This window comes from Eleginops maclovinus, chromosome 22 (assembly GCF_036324505.1).
Source record: "Eleginops maclovinus isolate JMC-PN-2008 ecotype Puerto Natales chromosome 22, JC_Emac_rtc_rv5, whole genome shotgun sequence".
In the NCBI taxonomy this organism is placed as follows: Eukaryota; Metazoa; Chordata; class Actinopteri; order Perciformes; family Eleginopidae; genus Eleginops; species Eleginops maclovinus.
Genome location: NC_086370.1, coordinates 13674455 through 13694220, shown reverse-complemented (window position 1 = coordinate 13694220; position 19766 = coordinate 13674455). Strand labels below are relative to the sequence as shown.

At 39.6% G+C, this 19766-nt stretch overlaps 1 protein-coding gene across 1 annotated transcript in view; it reads right to left on the bottom strand.

The window, feature by feature from the left end:
* LOC134858999 (Kv channel-interacting protein 2-like) overlaps positions 1-19248 on the bottom strand; it is a 118652-nt gene extending 99404 nt beyond the window's left edge. Inside the window, exons 1-2 of the mRNA XM_063875268.1 lie at positions 19214-19248; positions 17838-17884 (exon numbers count right to left, since the gene is read on the bottom strand). Of these exons, the coding sequence (XP_063731338.1) occupies positions 17838-17868 (31 nt within the window). The 5' untranslated portion in view covers positions 17869-17884; positions 19214-19248. The remainder of the gene's footprint in view (positions 1-17837; positions 17885-19213) is intronic.
* Between the last annotated feature and the right edge of the window lie 518 nt (positions 19249-19766).

Below are 19766 nucleotides of genomic sequence, written 5' to 3'. Positions count from 1 at the left end.
AGTTTTATGATTCATGTATGCATGCCATTCTTGAACCTTCCCACAGAACACACACACACACACACACACACACGCACACGCACACCTTTTCTCTTATGAAATATCCATGAAAGTCTGCAGAAAAAAATGCCTTCAAATCAAGACTCGAAATAGGTCATGTTTTTCTTCTTCATCTTTTTTGATTGCACATGACAGCAGATTCTTGTGGAAGGGCGCCCAGCAAGGTTCAGAGTGTCTGTGTGTTAGAGAGTGAGGGAGTGCATGTCACTGAGGCAGAACATGCGTGCAAATAATTTACAGAGAAGAATAGAAGAGTAGGATGGAAGTGAACTAACCATAATGCATTGTAGCATTTACATTCATTTAGCCTCAAGTCATTTCCACTTTTGTAAAGCATGCATGTCTGTGTCAGAGCTTTATTTTTATTCTTATGTGCATGAAGCTATAAGTCCTATGACGTTGATATCTGGCACTGAGCAGAGCACAACTGTGACTTTTTGGCAGAACTCAACTCAAACAGAAGGGAAAGAAAGACATTTGTGCCGCTTATTGGCACAAAAAGCATTGCAGGAGTTTAGACAAGAATTATAAAGAGTCGTTACAGCAGCAGGATGTGTCCTGAAAATGTAGGTGTCAATCCACACATAAAAGCCAGTCTTCAATGGGTAGTGAGTTCAGGCTGAGCGTGTTACAGAAAATAAGGCTACAATCTGAAAATGGGATGTTATGTAAAACAGAATCAACAAACAAGCCTCAGTGCCTCAAAGTTAAAAAGAGGAAAATACCTTTTACCGTTTGTAGGTTTCCAGATCAATGAAGGGTTTGCCCACCTGTGAAGTGAAATTAACAAAGAGCGCTGTATATCAAATCTGCGATTGCCTGGATTCATTTCTAAGACACAATCGATAAGCATAACACTGTGAATATTGTCATCATTCTTCTTTTTTATTAGCTAGTCTGCTCTGATTGAAATTCTGTCCTTGTCCTCTATGGGATTTTCATTCAGAAATATTACACTGAACAAATGCTACATCAATATAATGGATTACATATACTTAGCACTGCACTCCTAAATATACACACACACACACACAAAGGCAGACCGACACCCACTTTTGGGGACGCTACATTGTCTTACATTAATTTCCTGCGATTGGACTTACTTCAGGTTGAGAGAACAGACAGTGTTAATTTGCTTCAGCCTGCGGCAAAGTGAAATGAAAGGAAACTCACATTTCTTATTCTCAGCAGATTGATCACACATCTCCCACTAAGACTACTTAATCTGCCATCCCATAAAATACACCTTGTCTGTTTTGCATAAAACACACCTCCCACAGATCACCCCTTCCAGCATCACACACTTTTACAGCCACCAACTGTGAGCACGCACATTAGTCTAACCTTACCTCCTGATGTGTGGGGGGTGTGTGTGTGTGTGTGTGTGTGTGTGTGTGTGTGTGTGTGTGTGTGTGTGTGTGTGTGTGTGTGTGTGTGTGTGTGTGTGTGTGTGTGTGTGTGTGTGTGTGTGTGTGTGTGTGTGTGTGTGTGTGTGTGTGTGTGTGTGTGTGATTATCAACACCTGAGGATCTGTTTCTGCCCATTAAGCCAGATTTACATCCCCTTCAGGGTAGCCTACTTTTCATTTCTCATTTCTCCTCTCATTATGAGCTCTGGTCCTTCAAAAGTTATGCACAAGTGTTGGCTAATCAAAACACATTCTGCACAGGAAAGAAAAAACAACAATACATGTTTCCAAAAGGAGTCATGCTAGGGCAGGTGCTTGTGCTTTTGGAACACATGCTGATCCCCTGGCAAGGCTGCACATCGTTCACCTTCATCCCCTCTCGCTTTCTCGCACTCTCTCGTTGACTCTTTATGCCTTAAGCACAGAATTTAACCTCCACCTACAGACAGCAATCTCTTTCTCTACCTGGCACGCTCTCACCCACATGCTGGTCCACCCATGCACTCTCGTGACATGATTCCAGCTCCAACAAGCACTTCAGAGAACCCGCCAGATGGAAGGTCGAGAGCACTTCATTTTAAGCTTTAGGGTATATACAAACCAAAGGCACAGGAGAAGCTGTTGTCTACCCGATCCAGATTAGCTTTGGTGGTGTTGGTTTCATTTGCAAATTAAATTACCTTCATAAATAACAGCTGTAGGTGTGTAGTCATAGCAACGTAACACTTTGCTGAGAGAGGATCGTTTTTTTTATCTGGCAACGACACTTCTCTCCCCGTTTTGTGAAAGCGGTATAGCAAATGACTCTATTTTGTACTGCTATATTTAGATTTATGTTTCGTCTTTTGTATTGAACCTCAACAGTAACTTACAATGTTCTGCATTTTAAGAATATATATGAGCAAATACGCTTAAAATAAAAGCACTTCAACTCTGGTAAATGATTTACAGAATGGTTTAATGACTTAATTGTAGTTCTTTGGCTTTGAATGTATTCAAGTGCCATAGCTTGTGTGAGAGTGTGTGCGCTCATAATTAAGTGCCAGATTCAGAGCAATAAAAGGAAGTGGCTGCAATTGATAGCCCAACCTGGAATGAGGCGCTATGTTGAGACTAAAGTGCTCAAAGCTTTATTCCATCTGCTTGTGACACTGAAACTTAATTTGCTGTTTAATTACAATCAACAAAGCGTCACACAAGTCTATCTTTATTCCAATATGAACATATTCTGCAGCTACACAGTTAACAGAGGTCATGAGCAGTTAAATAGCCAAATTAAAAAATCCATACTCAAAATTATACATGGCAAGGCGATGGTTGGAGCATATTATGTACATTTTGGATTTCATAAAAATGTGATAAAAGCCAGACAAAGGGAGGAGAAGGAAGTCTCACAAAAAGCATGTAGCCTAAAATAATGGGACATCATGTGTTTATCACGTGGGTTTTCATAGGAGGCAAATGCTATAAGCACCCTGCTCAGTTAGCACAATTATCACAGCTGTGTTTTGCAGTATGTATTTTTGAACATTAGGTTGTAATATGAACACAATAATGATACATTATGGCATTACAATGATGATTTAGTGAACATTGTACCAAATTGTTCCAGACAGTATTATCATTCATTTGGAGGCCAAAATTAACTCCTTTTAGCTCTGTTTTGATCTATACCACCTCCTGAAGGAAATATGAAGCCCTTTAGCTGCTAAAAGCTCCACCATGACTAGCAATCACTAAAAGCTTGACAGTTAGGTGCTTGCAGTTATCATACAGTTTGTTAACAAAGTGAACGAGTGTGTTGAGTGAACCAAAACACTTAAGTTGTTGCCATTTAACCAAAACAATGACACTCAAAGAAACTAACCTGTGAGGATTCTCTGTGGTTTTATTACCATCACCAACACCTTGCACATTACATAGTAATTAACACCAATTAAAATAACAAAGAGTCATCTTTTCTGGCTTGGACTGCTGTGTACGTTTTCTGTTAATGTAATCACAAAGGAAGGGTGGACATAAAAGTGTGTTATTGGACAGCACACCATAAGGGAATTCATGTCAGACCAGATGCTATACCTCTTTTATTTTTTACTTCTAGATGCTTCCTTTGGCACAGAAGAAGGCAAAGTCAATCATTTGTGAATCACATTGTGTGACTCAGTGTTTTTGTAAACACAGGCATATGAGGCATTTTGTTCTGTTGGCCATCTGCAACTCCATCTAGCTGGATAAACCCCACTGATACCTCCTGGCAGAGAGGAGCACGCAGCAGGTGCAGCGTGACGCCCAGCTCTAGTGATCACGCCGCGTTGGCCGGCAAAAATGGCCATGAGGGCTGAGAGACACCAGGATCAAGCCCCGGGTTAGCGCACTTCCGCCTTACTGAAGCACCCTTGAGCAAGAAATTGAGTCCCCACTTGCTCCACAGATGCTGTGCAAGGAAAAATACAACTTCCCTACGGATTATGAAAGCAGGAAGAAAACTTAGCATTGGACCAAGCTAGGTGGACATATGCTCCACTGGAGTTGTGGCTGACGACCATATGGGACAGATGTCACTGTATCTCACATCTTCACATCAAAGTGTGAGATCTGTGTGTGTGTGTGTGTGTGTGTGTGTGTGTGTGTGTGTGTGTGTGTGTGTGTGTGTGTGTGTGTGTGTGTGTGTGTGTGTGTGTGTGTGTGTGTGTGTGTGTGTGTGTGTGTGTGTGTGTGTGTGTGTGTGTGTGTGTAATTTCTAGCCCTAAGCAAATTACTTTTCCTATTGGAAAGGCATCCCAAGAGCACCTGTGCGCACGTGTTTAAAAAACTAATTGGGCATGAAGAACAGCTTCATATAAGACCTACTGATCACATTTTATACACGTCAATCCCCCAATCACAAAGCAATGATTACCGTGAAATGGAATTAAAGTCATGATATTGATTTTTTAACTTTATGGAAGCGCAATACTAAATTGCTGTGTTGTACGCTTGTTGGTTGCAGGCATATGTATCTCACTAGTTAACAAGTAGCCATTTTGAGCCTTACTAGTTAACTAGTAAGGTTAAAAGAACAGTCAACTAGTGAACCCTTTGCCTTTACTAGTTAACTAGTGAGTGATTTTGGATGTTACTAGTTAACTAGTGCAGAAAAATGTATGCCACTAGTTATAATAATGATATAACAGTGATAATTAACCTGTTTATTTAGGAGGTTAGAGTAGGAAAATGTCTGATGTCTAAGGAGTCTGATTTTGGTTGCAGAGAAGGCAACAGCTCCAGGTTATGGAGGCAATTTTAGACAACTCTGATTAATTATTTGTCTACATTGTTTTCAAACCAGTATATGCTTTTTTGACTTTGTAAATAAATAATTTGAGCTCAACTTTTCGACTATGCCAATGTTTGTGGAGGGACAATAGAGAACCCCGTCATAACTATAGTTTGCTCATTTATGTGCTTCCCTTTTGTAACTAGTTAACATGTCAGAGCTTTTGCAGCACACTAGTTAACTAGTAAGACTTTTAGCGTCACTAGTAAGGTCAGAGTGCCACTAGTTCATCAAAAACCTTAAAAGTTGGGACTTTAGTGCTACTAGTCCAGCTCCTGGCGTCACTAGTAAGGGAAATGTAGGAACTAGTCGGACAAAAGTGACACTAGTTGCTGAAAAATAATGACTAATAAATGTTTTATTCAACCAGTAAAACCGAGTGCAAAACTAGTGTGACCAAATATCTAACAAGTGCTGTCAAAGAGATAACTAATTTAGGCAACTGATATCAAGGATATGGAACAAATACTCAAACGGCTTGCCAAAGCACAGAGCATTGTTTCCTCAAGGCATCTGGCCAGGCCCCAAGTCTTTCACTCTTGCTTACATATTTCTTCTGTGTATAGCAGTCAATATTGTATTGTTTAGCCATGATAAACTTTGTTATTTTGAGCTTCTTTGGATTGCATTTTAATTGCATTACATGATAACTGTGACTGTCCCTGTCTTTAACCGAGCTGTGTCCACATCACGGTGAATTAAGTGGCTCACTGTTTGGTCTCATTTCTGTTTCACTCCTACGCTCCTGTTCTTACCTTATCTTACAAGCAGCACTCCTACACCCCAAAAAAAAAGTGAAAATGTAAAATTATAGCTTCCCGAGCACCTGTTCCTCTCTATCCATACCCTACTTTTCCTCACTGCTTTCATTTAAGTACTTGTTTCTTATAGCAGACTGACTGTCTTTAACCCCTAAAACTCGTTGTTGTTTACCCAGACTGCACAAGTAACTCTGCAACTCACATTTCTTTCAGCATCTTGCCTACATACCTCCCTCGGCACTAAGCGACCAGACTTACAGGTATTTTCATTTCTTTGTGGGTTAAAAACTGTACGTACCATCTGCTTCTCACACTACATAGTAAAATCTTCACTTCCAAATCTAACAATAGAACAAAAAAGAAATCTGTTTGTGGTCATCCCTCCACAATTTAACTGTATATCTGTCCTACAGACACCCGGAGACAGATGTTGTGTGACCAGTGATAATCCAGCCATTAAGAGCAAGTTGCCTTCCAAATGACCACAGACATTTAACCGGTCAATTAACTGTAATTGACTTTTAATTGTCATTAAAACCACAGCCAAACTAAATGTCTGGATTGATGTGCCATAGATCTTCCTCTGCCCCCTTTAACGCGGCTGGTGTTGAGTCAGTTTCTGTGCAAAATAAATGTACTGACTTTGTATGTTAAATGTTCAATTAAATAGACTCTTAAAGGTGTAAGAGTGCACTCACAGGACAGGGGGCAGAGGCTTTACAGTCAGTCAGCAGGCAACACACTCCAGGATTTCAGTGACTTCTGTGGAACATTTGTGGCTTCTCCACATGACCATGCCAAACTGTCTGACCTTCCACAAAGATTGAAAGATATTAAATGCCTCAGTGGAACACCTCGCCAAATTAAACATCTTCCCTCTATCTATATCACTTCCCTGTGCCCTTCTTCCCGATTTCTTGAGGTCTTTTTTCCCAATCCTCTCGGCATCTGTACCACTGATTGCTTTTTCTCTTCTTCACAAATCCCTTCCTTCAGAACAAAACTGTGCTTGTTTTGGCAAGCTGCTACAGGTTACAGGTCCACCGGCTGGGTTTAATAGCCAGGGATAAAGCTGTAAAATCTAGCCTTTTATATACATAACCTAACCCAGGGAATACTGCAAGAGAAGATGTTATGAAACTGTGACCATCAGGTCCAATTAAGCAACCAAGGCAAGCAAAAATGTACTGTCTCCATTCTCTTTCAATGTTGCCGCAGTCACAGTTTGACCAATAAAACAATCCAACATCCCTAAGAGAGAATAAGCACTGCTTGGAAGAAATAATTGACCACCTCCTATTGTGAAAAATCATTACATATATCCACAGACAGATCGATGCAAACCCATTTATCAAACTGATCCAGAGTGTGTGTGTGTGTGTGTGTGTGTGTGTGTGTGTGTGTGTGTGTGTGTGTGTGTGTGTGTGTGTGTCTATCATGACTGAAAAGCTGTGTTACATGCACTGACATATCGCTGAGTAGAGGAGCTTAAGGAAGCATTAGTTTGTAATATGTATTCACATTAATAACCTCTATCTTACTAATCCCAAATCTTCATAATATACCTCTAAGGAGTCTAATTTAAGAACTAAAAATAAATACTATACTTTATTTCAATGAAACTGAACTACATGTTGTCGGAACCAACTGTCTTCTAGATGGAACTGTTGTAGCCAAATGATAATCAAGCTGCAATTGTTTTCTTCAATAATGCAAAATGGAGAAAAATGTCCAAAACCACTGAATGGATAATCATGACCACAAACCATCTGAGAAGTACATAAAAGACCAGGGAAAACCACAGATAGAGAAATGTGAACAAGGCGAGGCTGTTTTCTGACTTTATAAGATGCACCTGCTCACAGATCTGTAAGCTTGTCACTGTGAGGCAGTGGAGGTGCAGAGACTGAGCAGAGTCAATTCAGCATATTAAAAATAATGCCGAGTGGGTTGCATTCAAATTCATTTGCAAAAGATGTGTGTTAAAAAGTTACAAAAATAGCAAACAAAAGAGACATTTTTCACTGCCACTAAAGTATGTTGCCATGAGGATGATTGTAACTAAACTATACCATACCATCCTAAACTATACCATACCGTAATATGCCATACCATACCTTTCCATACTATATTATACTATATAAAACCTGGATTGTTTGGTTCATGTCTCACATAATATTTTTAACAAAAGCAAAATTGCACCAGGGCTGGAAGAGTTCATGAACAAAGACCAATTTGAACCCCGGTAATTCAGATGGGAGTGTTTTTCTCCCCATTGAGTATTGTGTGCAATTGGTAGATTAATTTTCCTTTAGCAGTATTTAATTGCCGAGGTGCCTCCCAAAGCACTAAACACTCCTTTCCGCTACTCCACCCCCGTCTTATCTCCGTGTTAAAGCTAGTGCCACAGTGTTCCTCACTTAGCCAGAAGAAGAAGAGACAAGATGGGCTGCTCCTGCATTTTCCTTCATCAGTGGATGGAAGCAGTCTCAGTTTTGGTAAGAGGATCCTGATGTGATCACATTCATAATGTCACACCGATCTCATCAATGGAAGCTACTCGTCTAGAGTAACTATTGTACCCACAGACAGGAAGGTAATCTTAGACTGATGAATGACACAACAAGGGAACAGCATAAACAGAGAAGGATTAAATATTTAGACTCTGATATTATCCCTGTCACAAGCACTTCTATTTACATCATGTCGCCGTCATCACATTTCAGCACTACTGTTATATAATAAGAGTTGAATGGGTTTTGCTGCCCTTGGAAGTTTCTGAATCATTAAAGAACATTTTAAAACTTCATTTCAAGTGAAATTTTTAAATAAAACCTAATTCATTTCCCAGAAATTGGTTCGAAAGCAGTAATAAAGCAGAAGCAGTGATCTGAGGGCCATCTTTCCGTTGCTATGCTAAGTACTAATGTGAAGCTGATATAGAGGAATACTGTCTTTCTGTAGCCTTGGGTTTGCCAAAAAGACTGAACGCAACACATTATGAACACTAACTGCCCTGGGATGGCCCCTAATGTGTACGCTGCCATTGTACTCTTTCATACATCCAGGAAACATGGGTATTAACATAGATGTTGCATAGGATTCAACTGCCTCTCAAAGACAGACACACACACACACACACACACACATACACACACACACACACACACACACACACACACACACACAGGCAAAAGCAGATATTCTTGGAGAGTGATGAGTCAATGTGGCTCAACACAGGCTTTCCTCCCACAACTCTTACATGTTTCAATAGCCAAAATGCATAGATTTCAGCTTTGGTCCCTATTCTTTTCAAACTGATACGTAACATTTATGAGATGTAGTATACTGTAGATACATTTTACCATTATTTTACAGTTAACCGACGTGATGATGATGTTTTTGTGTGTTTTACATCTACAGTTTATCAATTTTATATCTTGAATGTTTACAATTAGCATCCTTCATCACATAGTACGTATGATTAAAGGTTCTACGAGCAACTGAACCTGTTCCAGATATTAAATATTCATTTGTGAGCTGGATGTGTGTGTGTGTGTGTGTCTGTGTGTCTCCCTTCATGCGTGTTTACCACAGAGTACCGTGTGTGCGTGACTGCACTCTCTGGAACTTTGCCTAATCTGTGAAACACAAAAGAGGAAAGCAGGGCGAGCTGTTACATTATTAAACACTCACACACACACACACACACACACACACACACACACACACACACACACACACACACACACACACACACACACACACACACACGTCTATTGCCTCCACTAACACGTGCCCAGTCTTTTGTGCACTTGTTTGTTTTTCTGACTAAGAAACTTACCCACAATGCTTAGAGCTCTGAGGTTTAAATACTGGCTTACCTCCTTCGTGTTTCATATCTATAAGAATATTCCCCTCACTGCAGACGTTTTCAAATCTCTCTTCACTTATCTCTCTGCCTCTTTTAACCAAGTTGGGACAATCAAACGCACATGAACCCACACTGTCCCACACACACACACACACAAAAGGTCGCTCACAGTGCCAAACTTTCATGCTTATGACATCTTTTGCACAATTCATGAGTTCAAATAAGAGAACATGAAATAATCATGGACAGCGGCCGTATTCAGGAAAGCCATCTGAAGCTGAAAGGTGGCCCTAATTGGCCAATTTAGGAACACATTCTAAAAGTAATGTGCTTTTAAGAGAGGCTTGTAAAAGCCTCTCTGAAAGCAATTCTCTGAGCCGTCAGATTTCCAAGAAGAGAGTTTGAGAGGTTGGGTGAGGATAAAACAATTCTTTATTAGACATGAAATGTTACCCCCACTTGCTGAGCAATAAATAACTTAATCCATCACACTTTCTGTAACCCTCCTGCAATTATGAGATGACTTTTATAATCATTACATCAATCCGGCAAATCCTGATAGGGAAAAATTGTCATTTTCACTAAGTGCTGTCTGCATGTTGTGTGTCCTTTAAAGATTGAGTGGCAGCTGTAATTACAGCAATAATAGCCTCTTCCGCAGCCAGTTAGAGATTCAGATTACTAAAAGATATTTCTAAAGAGGTTAGAGCTGCCTATATGCTTCCCTTAAAAGTCATCAACCTGTGAAGAGAAACTCTTCATGACTCCCATAAGAAACTTTTCTGCTACCATTTTGAAAAACGAAATGGAAAAAGTATTTTTAGTAGTAGCATAAAACTGTTTGGCGTGATTCCTTCAAACCAGTTTAATGTCCTGCTCTACAAGCTGGGTGGGGATCAAATGCACGTTAAAGAAACCCAAGTCAGTAGTTATTTAACTTTTAAAAAGGTACTCTGTGAGGCTGAGGTTTATTATTTGGTTGTGTGTATATGACAATTCCTTATCGAACTATTCCTAAGAAAAAAGATCTAAATTGAAAAGGATGTTCATCAGATTGAAATACTTTAGAATTTTGACATTTCGAGTTCACAAAGACACTAAAGCAATATTTCATAGATCACAAATCCTGAAATCAATCTAAATTGTGAGCAGTGCTATCCGTGCTCTCTAAAATTGAAAGAAGATAACCAGAGAGCTAGAAGTAAATACAAAAAAGGATTTGCCATTTCAAATCTTCATGTGCATTTATTATTCCCACCCAAACCTACGCACACACACTCCCAAGTGCTTTCCCTGTGCCATATTCTCCAGCACTTTAACCTGCGACTGAGAAGCCCTTCATACATTATTCTGTGTCCATTCTCCATGCCTGCTCGCTGGAACACTGAACTCGAATAGCTGCCAGGAGCCACCCAGCTCTCCACGGTGGCAGCTTCACCCCACCCAGCCCACTGAAGGGCGCAGGCTGCATCCTGAGAGACAAACGCGACATGGTTTTGAGAGCTGTAAGCAAGCGCGGGGCAGCATGCTAAACAGCCTCCAGGCCAACTGCCCTACTGAAGAACCAGTTTCATTTCATCACCTCACTGAGCTGCATAGATGAACTCATTTGTAATACCTTCTGCCTTCATGCAGATATACATTTTCTTCCTTCCTGAGGGTATTCTTTGAAAGCCAATTATTTCTCTCTGCTAACTGGAAGATTTAGTTGACTTTCCCCCTGTGTTCATTTAAGTGTGTCAGTGTGACTGTGTATCAGTGTCTGTCTGCGAGTGCATGTTGTATTTTGATTAATCAGCAAAGTGAGAGAAAATAATGGGGAGAAATTGTGAGTTGAAGTAGATTACTACAATTCGCTTACTTTGGCACGCACTGAAAAATAACCCAATTATTTTCCAAGGTTACTCCTGGTGTTCCCTCTCTTTTTAATCACAGCCAAAGAGTGAAGGCAACCCGGCTCCAGAGTAGCAATATAAACCTGAAGCAGCACAGAGATAAGATATCAGGAGAGAGGCAGGAGTTAAATAATTCAAAGTCCTTTAATGAAAGGCAAATCTTGATTTACTGTTGTCTAGAGTATTCATACTTTGCATAAACTTCCCTGACATTTAGTTGCATTTATACGCACATAGTCTTTCCCCAGCTTGCTGCAGAAGGCATGCATTTTAATAGCCTGTTTATTGGAAAAAAGATAGATTTCGCCCACTTTGGAGTAGAAGCATTCACATCATCAGACTGGTTTGATGTAGGGCTGTCACTTTTTGAAAAATCACAATCGATTTTTTAGGCTTAAATTTTCATTGAATCGATTGTAGAATCGATTATCCACGTCTACGTTTCAATCTTCAAAATATAGGCCAACACACTGCCATTAGGACGAACGTAAAGAGGGCGCAAAAGACGTACAGGTCAGCGTTTCTGATCATTTATTGCGTGAAGTTCGTGTATAACAAACAGGAGCATTCTCGAAAAACAATAAGCAGTATGGACTGCCATAACATCAGTGACGAAAAACATTACTGCAGGCTTCTGGCTGTTTTATGCCCCCTCATAGTTGTAGTGCTGATGTGATATGGGAACTCACGATCGCACAGTTTGCATACCACTTTGTCCATCTCCATATTTTTGCCTTCTGCCCAAAATCCGAAGTGCTTCCATATCGAACTCCTCATGTGATTAGGGGTTATCACTCGTCTCTCATGTCGCGCAGGTTGATCGCCGTTGCCCTCCATTTTTTGGCAAAACACTAAGCCGCGGCAGCCGATTGACACTATCAGGCTGTTTCCGGTGCGTACAATTGGTGGGAATTTACTTTTTAGCCCTCGCAATGCCTACTGCACTTTCGGAATTCTTTTCTTTTCTGCTTGTTTGTGAGTTATGTTAATAATAATACTCACAATGAAATAAAATATTTTTTATTTCTTTAATTCATTAAAAAATAAGTTATTTGGTAAAAAATCGATTCCCTCTTTTCGTTTTCGAAACGTGTGTTGGTCGGTCCAATCGATTGTACAATCGATTCTCGAACGTAAAGTGACAGCCCTAGTTTGATGTCAATTAAACTGGATAAACAGGTAATGCCAATTTGGCGGTGGACTTACAAGCTACCTGAAGGTCAGTTCTAATCACTTTGCACTATAATGTAAATAATATCCTGCGTTACATTTTGTAAATCCAATAGTCTAATTGTCACTGTTTATTTGTTATTTATGTTCATATTCAACTGCATACATATATATATATATATATATATATATATATATATATATATATATATATATATATATATATACGGTTTATTTCTATTTCTATTTGTTCTGTAAGATGTTCATTCTTTAGAATTGTTTATTTCTTATTTTTATTTTATTCCTATGTCTATTGTATGTTGCTGCTGCAACGCAAACATTTCCCAGTCTGGGATTAATAAAATAAATCTTATCTTATCTTATCTTACTTACCAGGGATTTCAATTTAAAAAACATAACTTTTTAAACAAAAATAATAATGTATGTATATGTATATATATATATATATATATAAGTTTGATATGTGAAAGGGTTTTATATAATGGTTCAGTTATGCTTCACAATGCCTGAATTCAATCAAAATATCAGGCTTTCTGCCTCTGTCTAGCCTGCAGTCTCTCCTCCCTCCCCCCTTTGTGTGTGTGTGTGTGTGTGTGTGTGTGTGTGTGTGTGTGTGTGTGTGTGTGTGTGTGTGTGTGTGTGTGTGTGTGTGTGTGTGTGTGTGTGTGTGTGTGTGTGTGTGTGTGTGTGTGTGTGTGTGTGTGTGCGTGCTTGATTGCAGGAGTGGGATCTGGGGTCAGTGACCAGGCTGCTGTCAATCCCTAATCAGATGGACTACAAATACTGGGCTCCAACTCCACCAAGCCGTCAGATTCAGCTGCACAGTTAGCCGGTAATGCTTTAGCTTCTTACTAATCACAAGTTGTTAATGCTAGTTTTGTAAACTCCTGGTTCCTGCAATCTTCTTGCCTGGCTCTGTCCCCTCCTGGAAGACTCTGGATTCTTGCCTATTATCTCCACCTGGACCTCACTCTCGACCAAGGACCCTGCCTGTTTCGCTCTGCTCAACCCCTCTGCCTCTGGCCTTGAGTATTTGTAAATAAACTGTCTTCCGCAGCTCCTCAGTCTCAGTGTTCTCATTGGGCATTTATCTAATGTACCAGGCAGTGCAATAACCGGCGTCATGATTTTAGCACCATGGACAGAGGTCAATCAAGGTCAGGCGATTCTACTAAAATATACATTTATGTGTCCTGCAAGGGTTTGCTAATGCACAAAATGAATTTGTCTTGTTGGGTTTTGCAGCCAAAGAAGACCAAGATGGCACTTTCACAAGATGGACATATACTTGGCAGTACATTTTCCAGGGAGGGAAACAAGTCACGGAAAAGTTTGACATGAATGTGATGTGAGACACTTTGATTTGGTTGTAACTGCATTAGGTATGCCAGCAATAAAACATAGAAATCTATTAAGCGTTACATTTGTGTTTACAACACAACTGGTATTTAGTTTGTGTGCGTGCTTGTGCTCTTGTTTGGGAGACAAGCCAAGGACTGCCTCAGAACCCACCCCCGCTAACTGGGAATGACACTAATTAATGGCTGCTCTAATAGCTCCTTATGCAGAAACATTTGGACTGAAAAAGCTTTCAAGGTGAAACGATGACACTAATGTAAATTTCACCAAGCACGGCGCACAAAGGCAGCTCCATGATGTCCGAACATTACGAAACGCTGTACCTGTCATTCCAAACTCTGTCCCCTTCTGGTTAAGTGTGTTCTCCATTTGCATCACATACCCCCTTCACATCTCGAGCTTAATAAAATGAGCCTGAAACCGCAGTGAAATAATGTCATGTGGAATTAAATGTGATGATAAGCCAGACCCTTGTTCCTCATTATACTGAGACAGGTTACCTGCTGTATTGGGTTTGAACCAAGTCATTGGTGTCAAGCTAAGAAGAAAAATAACCCTTAATAAGACTTAACTGAACCCTGGAGAGTCCTTACTTAGGGTTGTATGAGAGAAAGAACGGAACATAATGAGAAAAATAAATATGGCGTGTTGTTTGTGTATTTGCAGTGACATCCTTACTCTTGTACATCATTGCACAATAAAATGCTTGGGGACTTTATCTGCAGGACATAAGCTTTCCCCATCACAGAGGAAGTAATGATCATTACTATATCTCCCACATTCAACAGCTCCTCTGAGGCTGGTGTGAATGGGCCTAGAAGCAAAGCAAACAAGGCTTCAACTAGGTACAGAGAACCCTTTACGGTAGAGACCAGTACTGCTTTAATTTCATGCCTCTCAGCAGTGGAGATGCGTGGTGTTCCCAGAAGAAGACATACAAGATGTACGAATCTACCAGTCCTCTTATTTTCAGCCTTTAGAGAGTCATTCCCACCTACACATGCTCATAAATCTATGTTTAAATAAGCCCACGTTGAAAAATTAATACAAAACCACATTTTCACACTCGTGCTCACAGGCACTCTAAGACACACACCTCAGTTATTAGCTAACGAAGGAAATCAGTGGAAGATGCCTTAACATGGTTAGTTAGACCGTCTACTGTATACTATTTAGTGCCTATTTTTTGTGTTTTATACAAAGTAGATGGGAGATATCATCTATGAACTATTATCTTTTGACAGCACTTGCCTCCACCTCACAGTTAAAACCCACCAGAGAAGCTCTCAATCACTAGCTCACTAATCAGAGGCAGCATTAATGTAGCATCTCCCCAGGCTTTTCCTGGTATCAGCCTCTTATCACAGCGCTTTGAGAGGCAGATACACACATGTTCTGCTTCATTCAGTGGCAGGAAAGCTCTGCAGATGTGTGGGGGAAGGAAGAAGATTGAAAGATAATATATAGTGCCTGAGGTCTTTCCTTTCTTTTCTTTAAAAAAAATGGACAAACCTTCCAGAAAGAATGACGGGGCTGTTGTTGATCTCTAGATAGCATATTGGTACTAGCTACAACTCCTCAAAAGTTTGTCTTCCAATAAACCTAGCTACTTTAGAAATAAAGGCTCATTCCTATTTTAACCTCTTGCTTTCTTTTGTTTTTCTGCCTCTCTACACAGGGATGTGTTACGACTGAGTGGTTCTCTAATGATCTCCGAGTGAGAGGCAGAAAGTCATCCGTAAGCATGCACATGGTCACACACAGACACACACATCTCGGTATCCTCCGGGATAATTGGGGAAGAGTTCCCCAAGCTCACTGATTCTGAGGATCCTGCTGCCACCATTAAAGCGTGGAGTTGTGTCTGCGCAGCTACATTTAGTGAACTGGTACGCTCACTGTGCATGTGAAAGTGCATGTGCATGTGTCTGAGGGAAGGAAAAGAGTGAGTCAGTTGGGGTAGACTTGACAGGTGTTTTAAGGGATGAAGTGCAGCAGACAGCTTGTCAGCTGGATTGAAAGTCAGTGAGTGTGTGTGTGTGGTGTGTGTGTGTGTGTGTGTGTGTGTGTGTGTGTGTGTGTGTGTGTGTGTGTGTGTGTGTGTGTGTGTGTGTGTGTGTGTGTGTGTGTGTGTGTGTGTGTGTGTGTGTGTGTGTGTGTGTGTTAGGAGAGCGAGTGTTTAGGTGACATGTGAAGTGAAGCGTTATTGCTTGGTTGAGCATGTCAAGGGCCTGTACATGAATCCCCTCTCAGGCTAGAGAGACATACAGACAATAAGATACAGGAAAAAAGTGAAATACTGTAGATATAAAAACAGGGACTGTAATATTCTGTGAAATTATTTTTCAGATGCCCCAAAAAAATGTAACAGCACAGTCAATGATATGTGGACAGAATCTGGAAATTGCTTAATTGGTAAAAATACTCAAAACATTGCCTAATACGTATTGGCCCGTATATTTAGTCCTGAAAAATAATTCCAAGAATTGTCCAGTGAAGTAAGGGAGGAACCGTACATGAGGAACAAGTTGGAATACATGAAACAATTTCAGTCAGAGGAATGCTGAGTTATGCAAATACACTGGTAAAAAGTATTACTATATTCTCTACTTACAGACCTTCTTTAGCGAGAAAGTCTCCAAGTTGCAACTGCCATTAATCAAAACGTACAAACATTCACGTCAAATATGGCTTTTTTATGAGTGCCTTGGCAGAGTCAGGGAAATTACACAAGTCGATAGGTAAAAAAGAATTTGTTCAGCCTTAATTTCCAAAAATTGTTCCATATATATCATAAAATTAGACACTAACTGAAGTCTAACCTGAAAACCTTGGTGTTGCTCTGATACACATGAAAACAAACTTGCACACACACAAAAAAATAAACACACCCACACACTTTGATCTTCCTGCTTCATATGCTTCAAAGTGATGTGTCTAATCTATACAAAAAAAAAGTTAACTTAAAGTGCTTTTTAATTAATGAGACTTTACTTAATATCTCAGCCTTCTAAATGTTCTGCCACTCTTAAATAGACCAAAGAGATTTCACCAAAAAGGATCATTTTTAACTTAAGAAATGCAATCCAGTTGGCTTTTGATGACAGCGTACCAAACATGGACTTGAGGTTTTGGAAAACCCCTCTTCAATTACTCACAGCATTTGAAAGGAGTCTGGCCAATAATTTATCCCCTGAGATATTCTCTTAGAGGGCTACAAAATCCCTGAGTCCCAGTCTCTACAGCTAATGCCAAGGTATTACACTGCAGCCCATGTGTACTCCAGTCTGCCAATGGCGTCACTGGCATCTCCCACTCAAACATTTTCAAACAACAGTGAAAACCCTGCCACAGCGTCGGGGGGAAACAACGACACCCACTTGTGTAAATCCCCTCAAAGCCACTGCATTATCTCCACAGCACAGCTTTAGAATGCTGAATCATGAAATGCTCTTAAGGAATTACAGCGGACACCATGAGTGTGTCTGCTTCTTTGTCATATCAGTATACCGTGCTGTAACAGGAGCCATGTTTTTGAACTAAGGAGGCCTGTCAATCACAGTGAAACCTCTCACCTTAACAAGCTCAAGTGTTTGAATATTCAGTGACTATGCTTTAAAATTAATCATATAACTGGCTTAAGTGTGACTATGAGAATGCTCCAATAAGTTCATTTACAATTCAGCAGGAAAAGAAAGTTCCACTTTGTCTGAAAGTTTGATTATTGGTTTGCTTTTGTGTACTAACGCAATTGTGCACACTTCAGTTGTTCTACGAGCTGCTACTTATAACATTAATTATTTAGATCAAGGAAAGAAGGCTTTTTGGTCACTCGAGCAATTTCCCAGCACGATAACAAGCTCCAACACAGATGGTTGAGTAATACAATAATAGTTTTAAACTGAGCAAAAGCTTTGAGTAATTATTGGAAGTTTGTATTGTAATCATTTTTACAAGCAATAATGGTACTTACATCTGTCTGTATGTGAAGCACTCCTCTGCATTGTTCCTTTCCAATTACTGCGAAAAAAATACGGAAGAAATTATGATTATTTAAACATGAAATCAACACGGCCAGTCATCAAATACTCGTGAACGCTGCGTGAAGATCCATACAATTTGTGCATTTGAACAGTTATTAAATTACTTTTTTACCATTTTAATCTTAACATCGCATCATGTGAGAGACATGGAGTTCTGCTCCATACTTCAAAACATCACATCATTGTTTAAAGTCTTTCATCTTTGTGTGCAAGCATATCTGTAAGCGTATGCCCTGTGTTTATAACGGTGTGTGAGAGACAATGTCTGCTTAATCACAACATCTGTTGCTGTCACCGCTCCTGGATATAAACATCATCAATCACCAGAGGGAGTGACATTATTTATTGCGGCCCTATATGTTACATTATTGAAAAGACTTTAACATGCAATCGAATCAAGTGCAGCATGCTATGAAAGGACGCTCTCGGGTTAATGATTGCATTATAAAAATAATCATCCAACTTATTTCAATAAAGTGAAGACCTTTATTAGAAGAGCTGTCTAAATTACACCAATATGATGAAGTTGTCTGTTAGATTAAAGATTGATGTCTCAAGATTGATAATAACATGGCTGTTTTTGGAAGCCACACACTGCTGCGTGTTGTCTTTCCAGCCATCTTTCCGTTATCTAACACGCTGAGTCATAGTTGCAGCTCGATGACGGTTTGGAAAGTGATGGATATTAAGTGTAGAGGAAGTAAAAACAGGAGGACTCTTTCCTGTATCTTTGATTTTTAGGTATTAGAGAGCAACATGGTGCTTGACACTTTTACATTTCCTAAATATTGGCAAATGTATTAACGGTCTGTCTCTCATCAGTGTAACATTTAAATGATTTGTCAATAATAGTGTTGACCGTGTTAAATTACCCCTGCAATCCAGTTGTTCTTCCTAATTGTAAAACCCTCCCAATTAATGTCCAAGGGATCAGCCTCATTATTAGTTAACAGGTAATATTTCCAAACCATTAAAATGTTGTATTGTACATGTTATTTAGCGGTCCATCATCTTGAAATCAAAACAAGGTGAATTTCCTCTACATTGACACCATTTAACGTCTGCTACAACGTCCTGCTAACATTTTAGTTTCCTTTGTAGTTTAAAAACCTGGTAGTTAATTTTCCCATCAATGACTTAGTTGACTTTTAACATCATTCAACTAGCACAGCAACAAACAGGTAAAGGATGTTTTATAAATCCTACTTATATTTAGCTAGCAGTTCCTTTGTTTCAATTTTTAGCACACCACTTTACTTAACTTTAGTTTGTCTTTAGATACGTTTGCTTTAAGACATTCATTTACCTGTGGCGCCACTTGTTTCTGTTTCTGGTGGACGGCCATCTTGGCAAAGTGGCTAAGAAGCTCCGCCCCCTAAAGCTCAGCTCTTAAAAAGGAAGATGCCAATCAGAATGTACCAAGTGCCAGCCATATCATGGGGGGGTTATGATTTCTGCTTTATTGATTGTGGGTTTTCTTTCTTCTATAAAGCATAATAGTAAATAATAGCGGTCAGTTTCACAAAGCTTTAACACTAAAATAGTTTTTTTTATATTTGTATATTTATTTGTTGTTGTTTAGATGAAGTGTTTGTCATGTGGTATCCTTTTTTTAAGAATGGTCTGATCTGCTATGTATGTTCCTCTTTGTGATTACTTCGAGAGGTTTCAGTAGGTGTTGCTAATGCATGATATAGTTTGTTAGCTAAATTGAAAGTATCCTATTCATTTTACTCAGTTAGCATAGCCTGAGGTAGCTTGTTTAATTGAACTTTTTATGGGCATACAACTTTTTTGAATTAACTATTTGGTCAAATACGTATTGAAAGTCCACCGTTTACCTAGACTTGCATTTTACG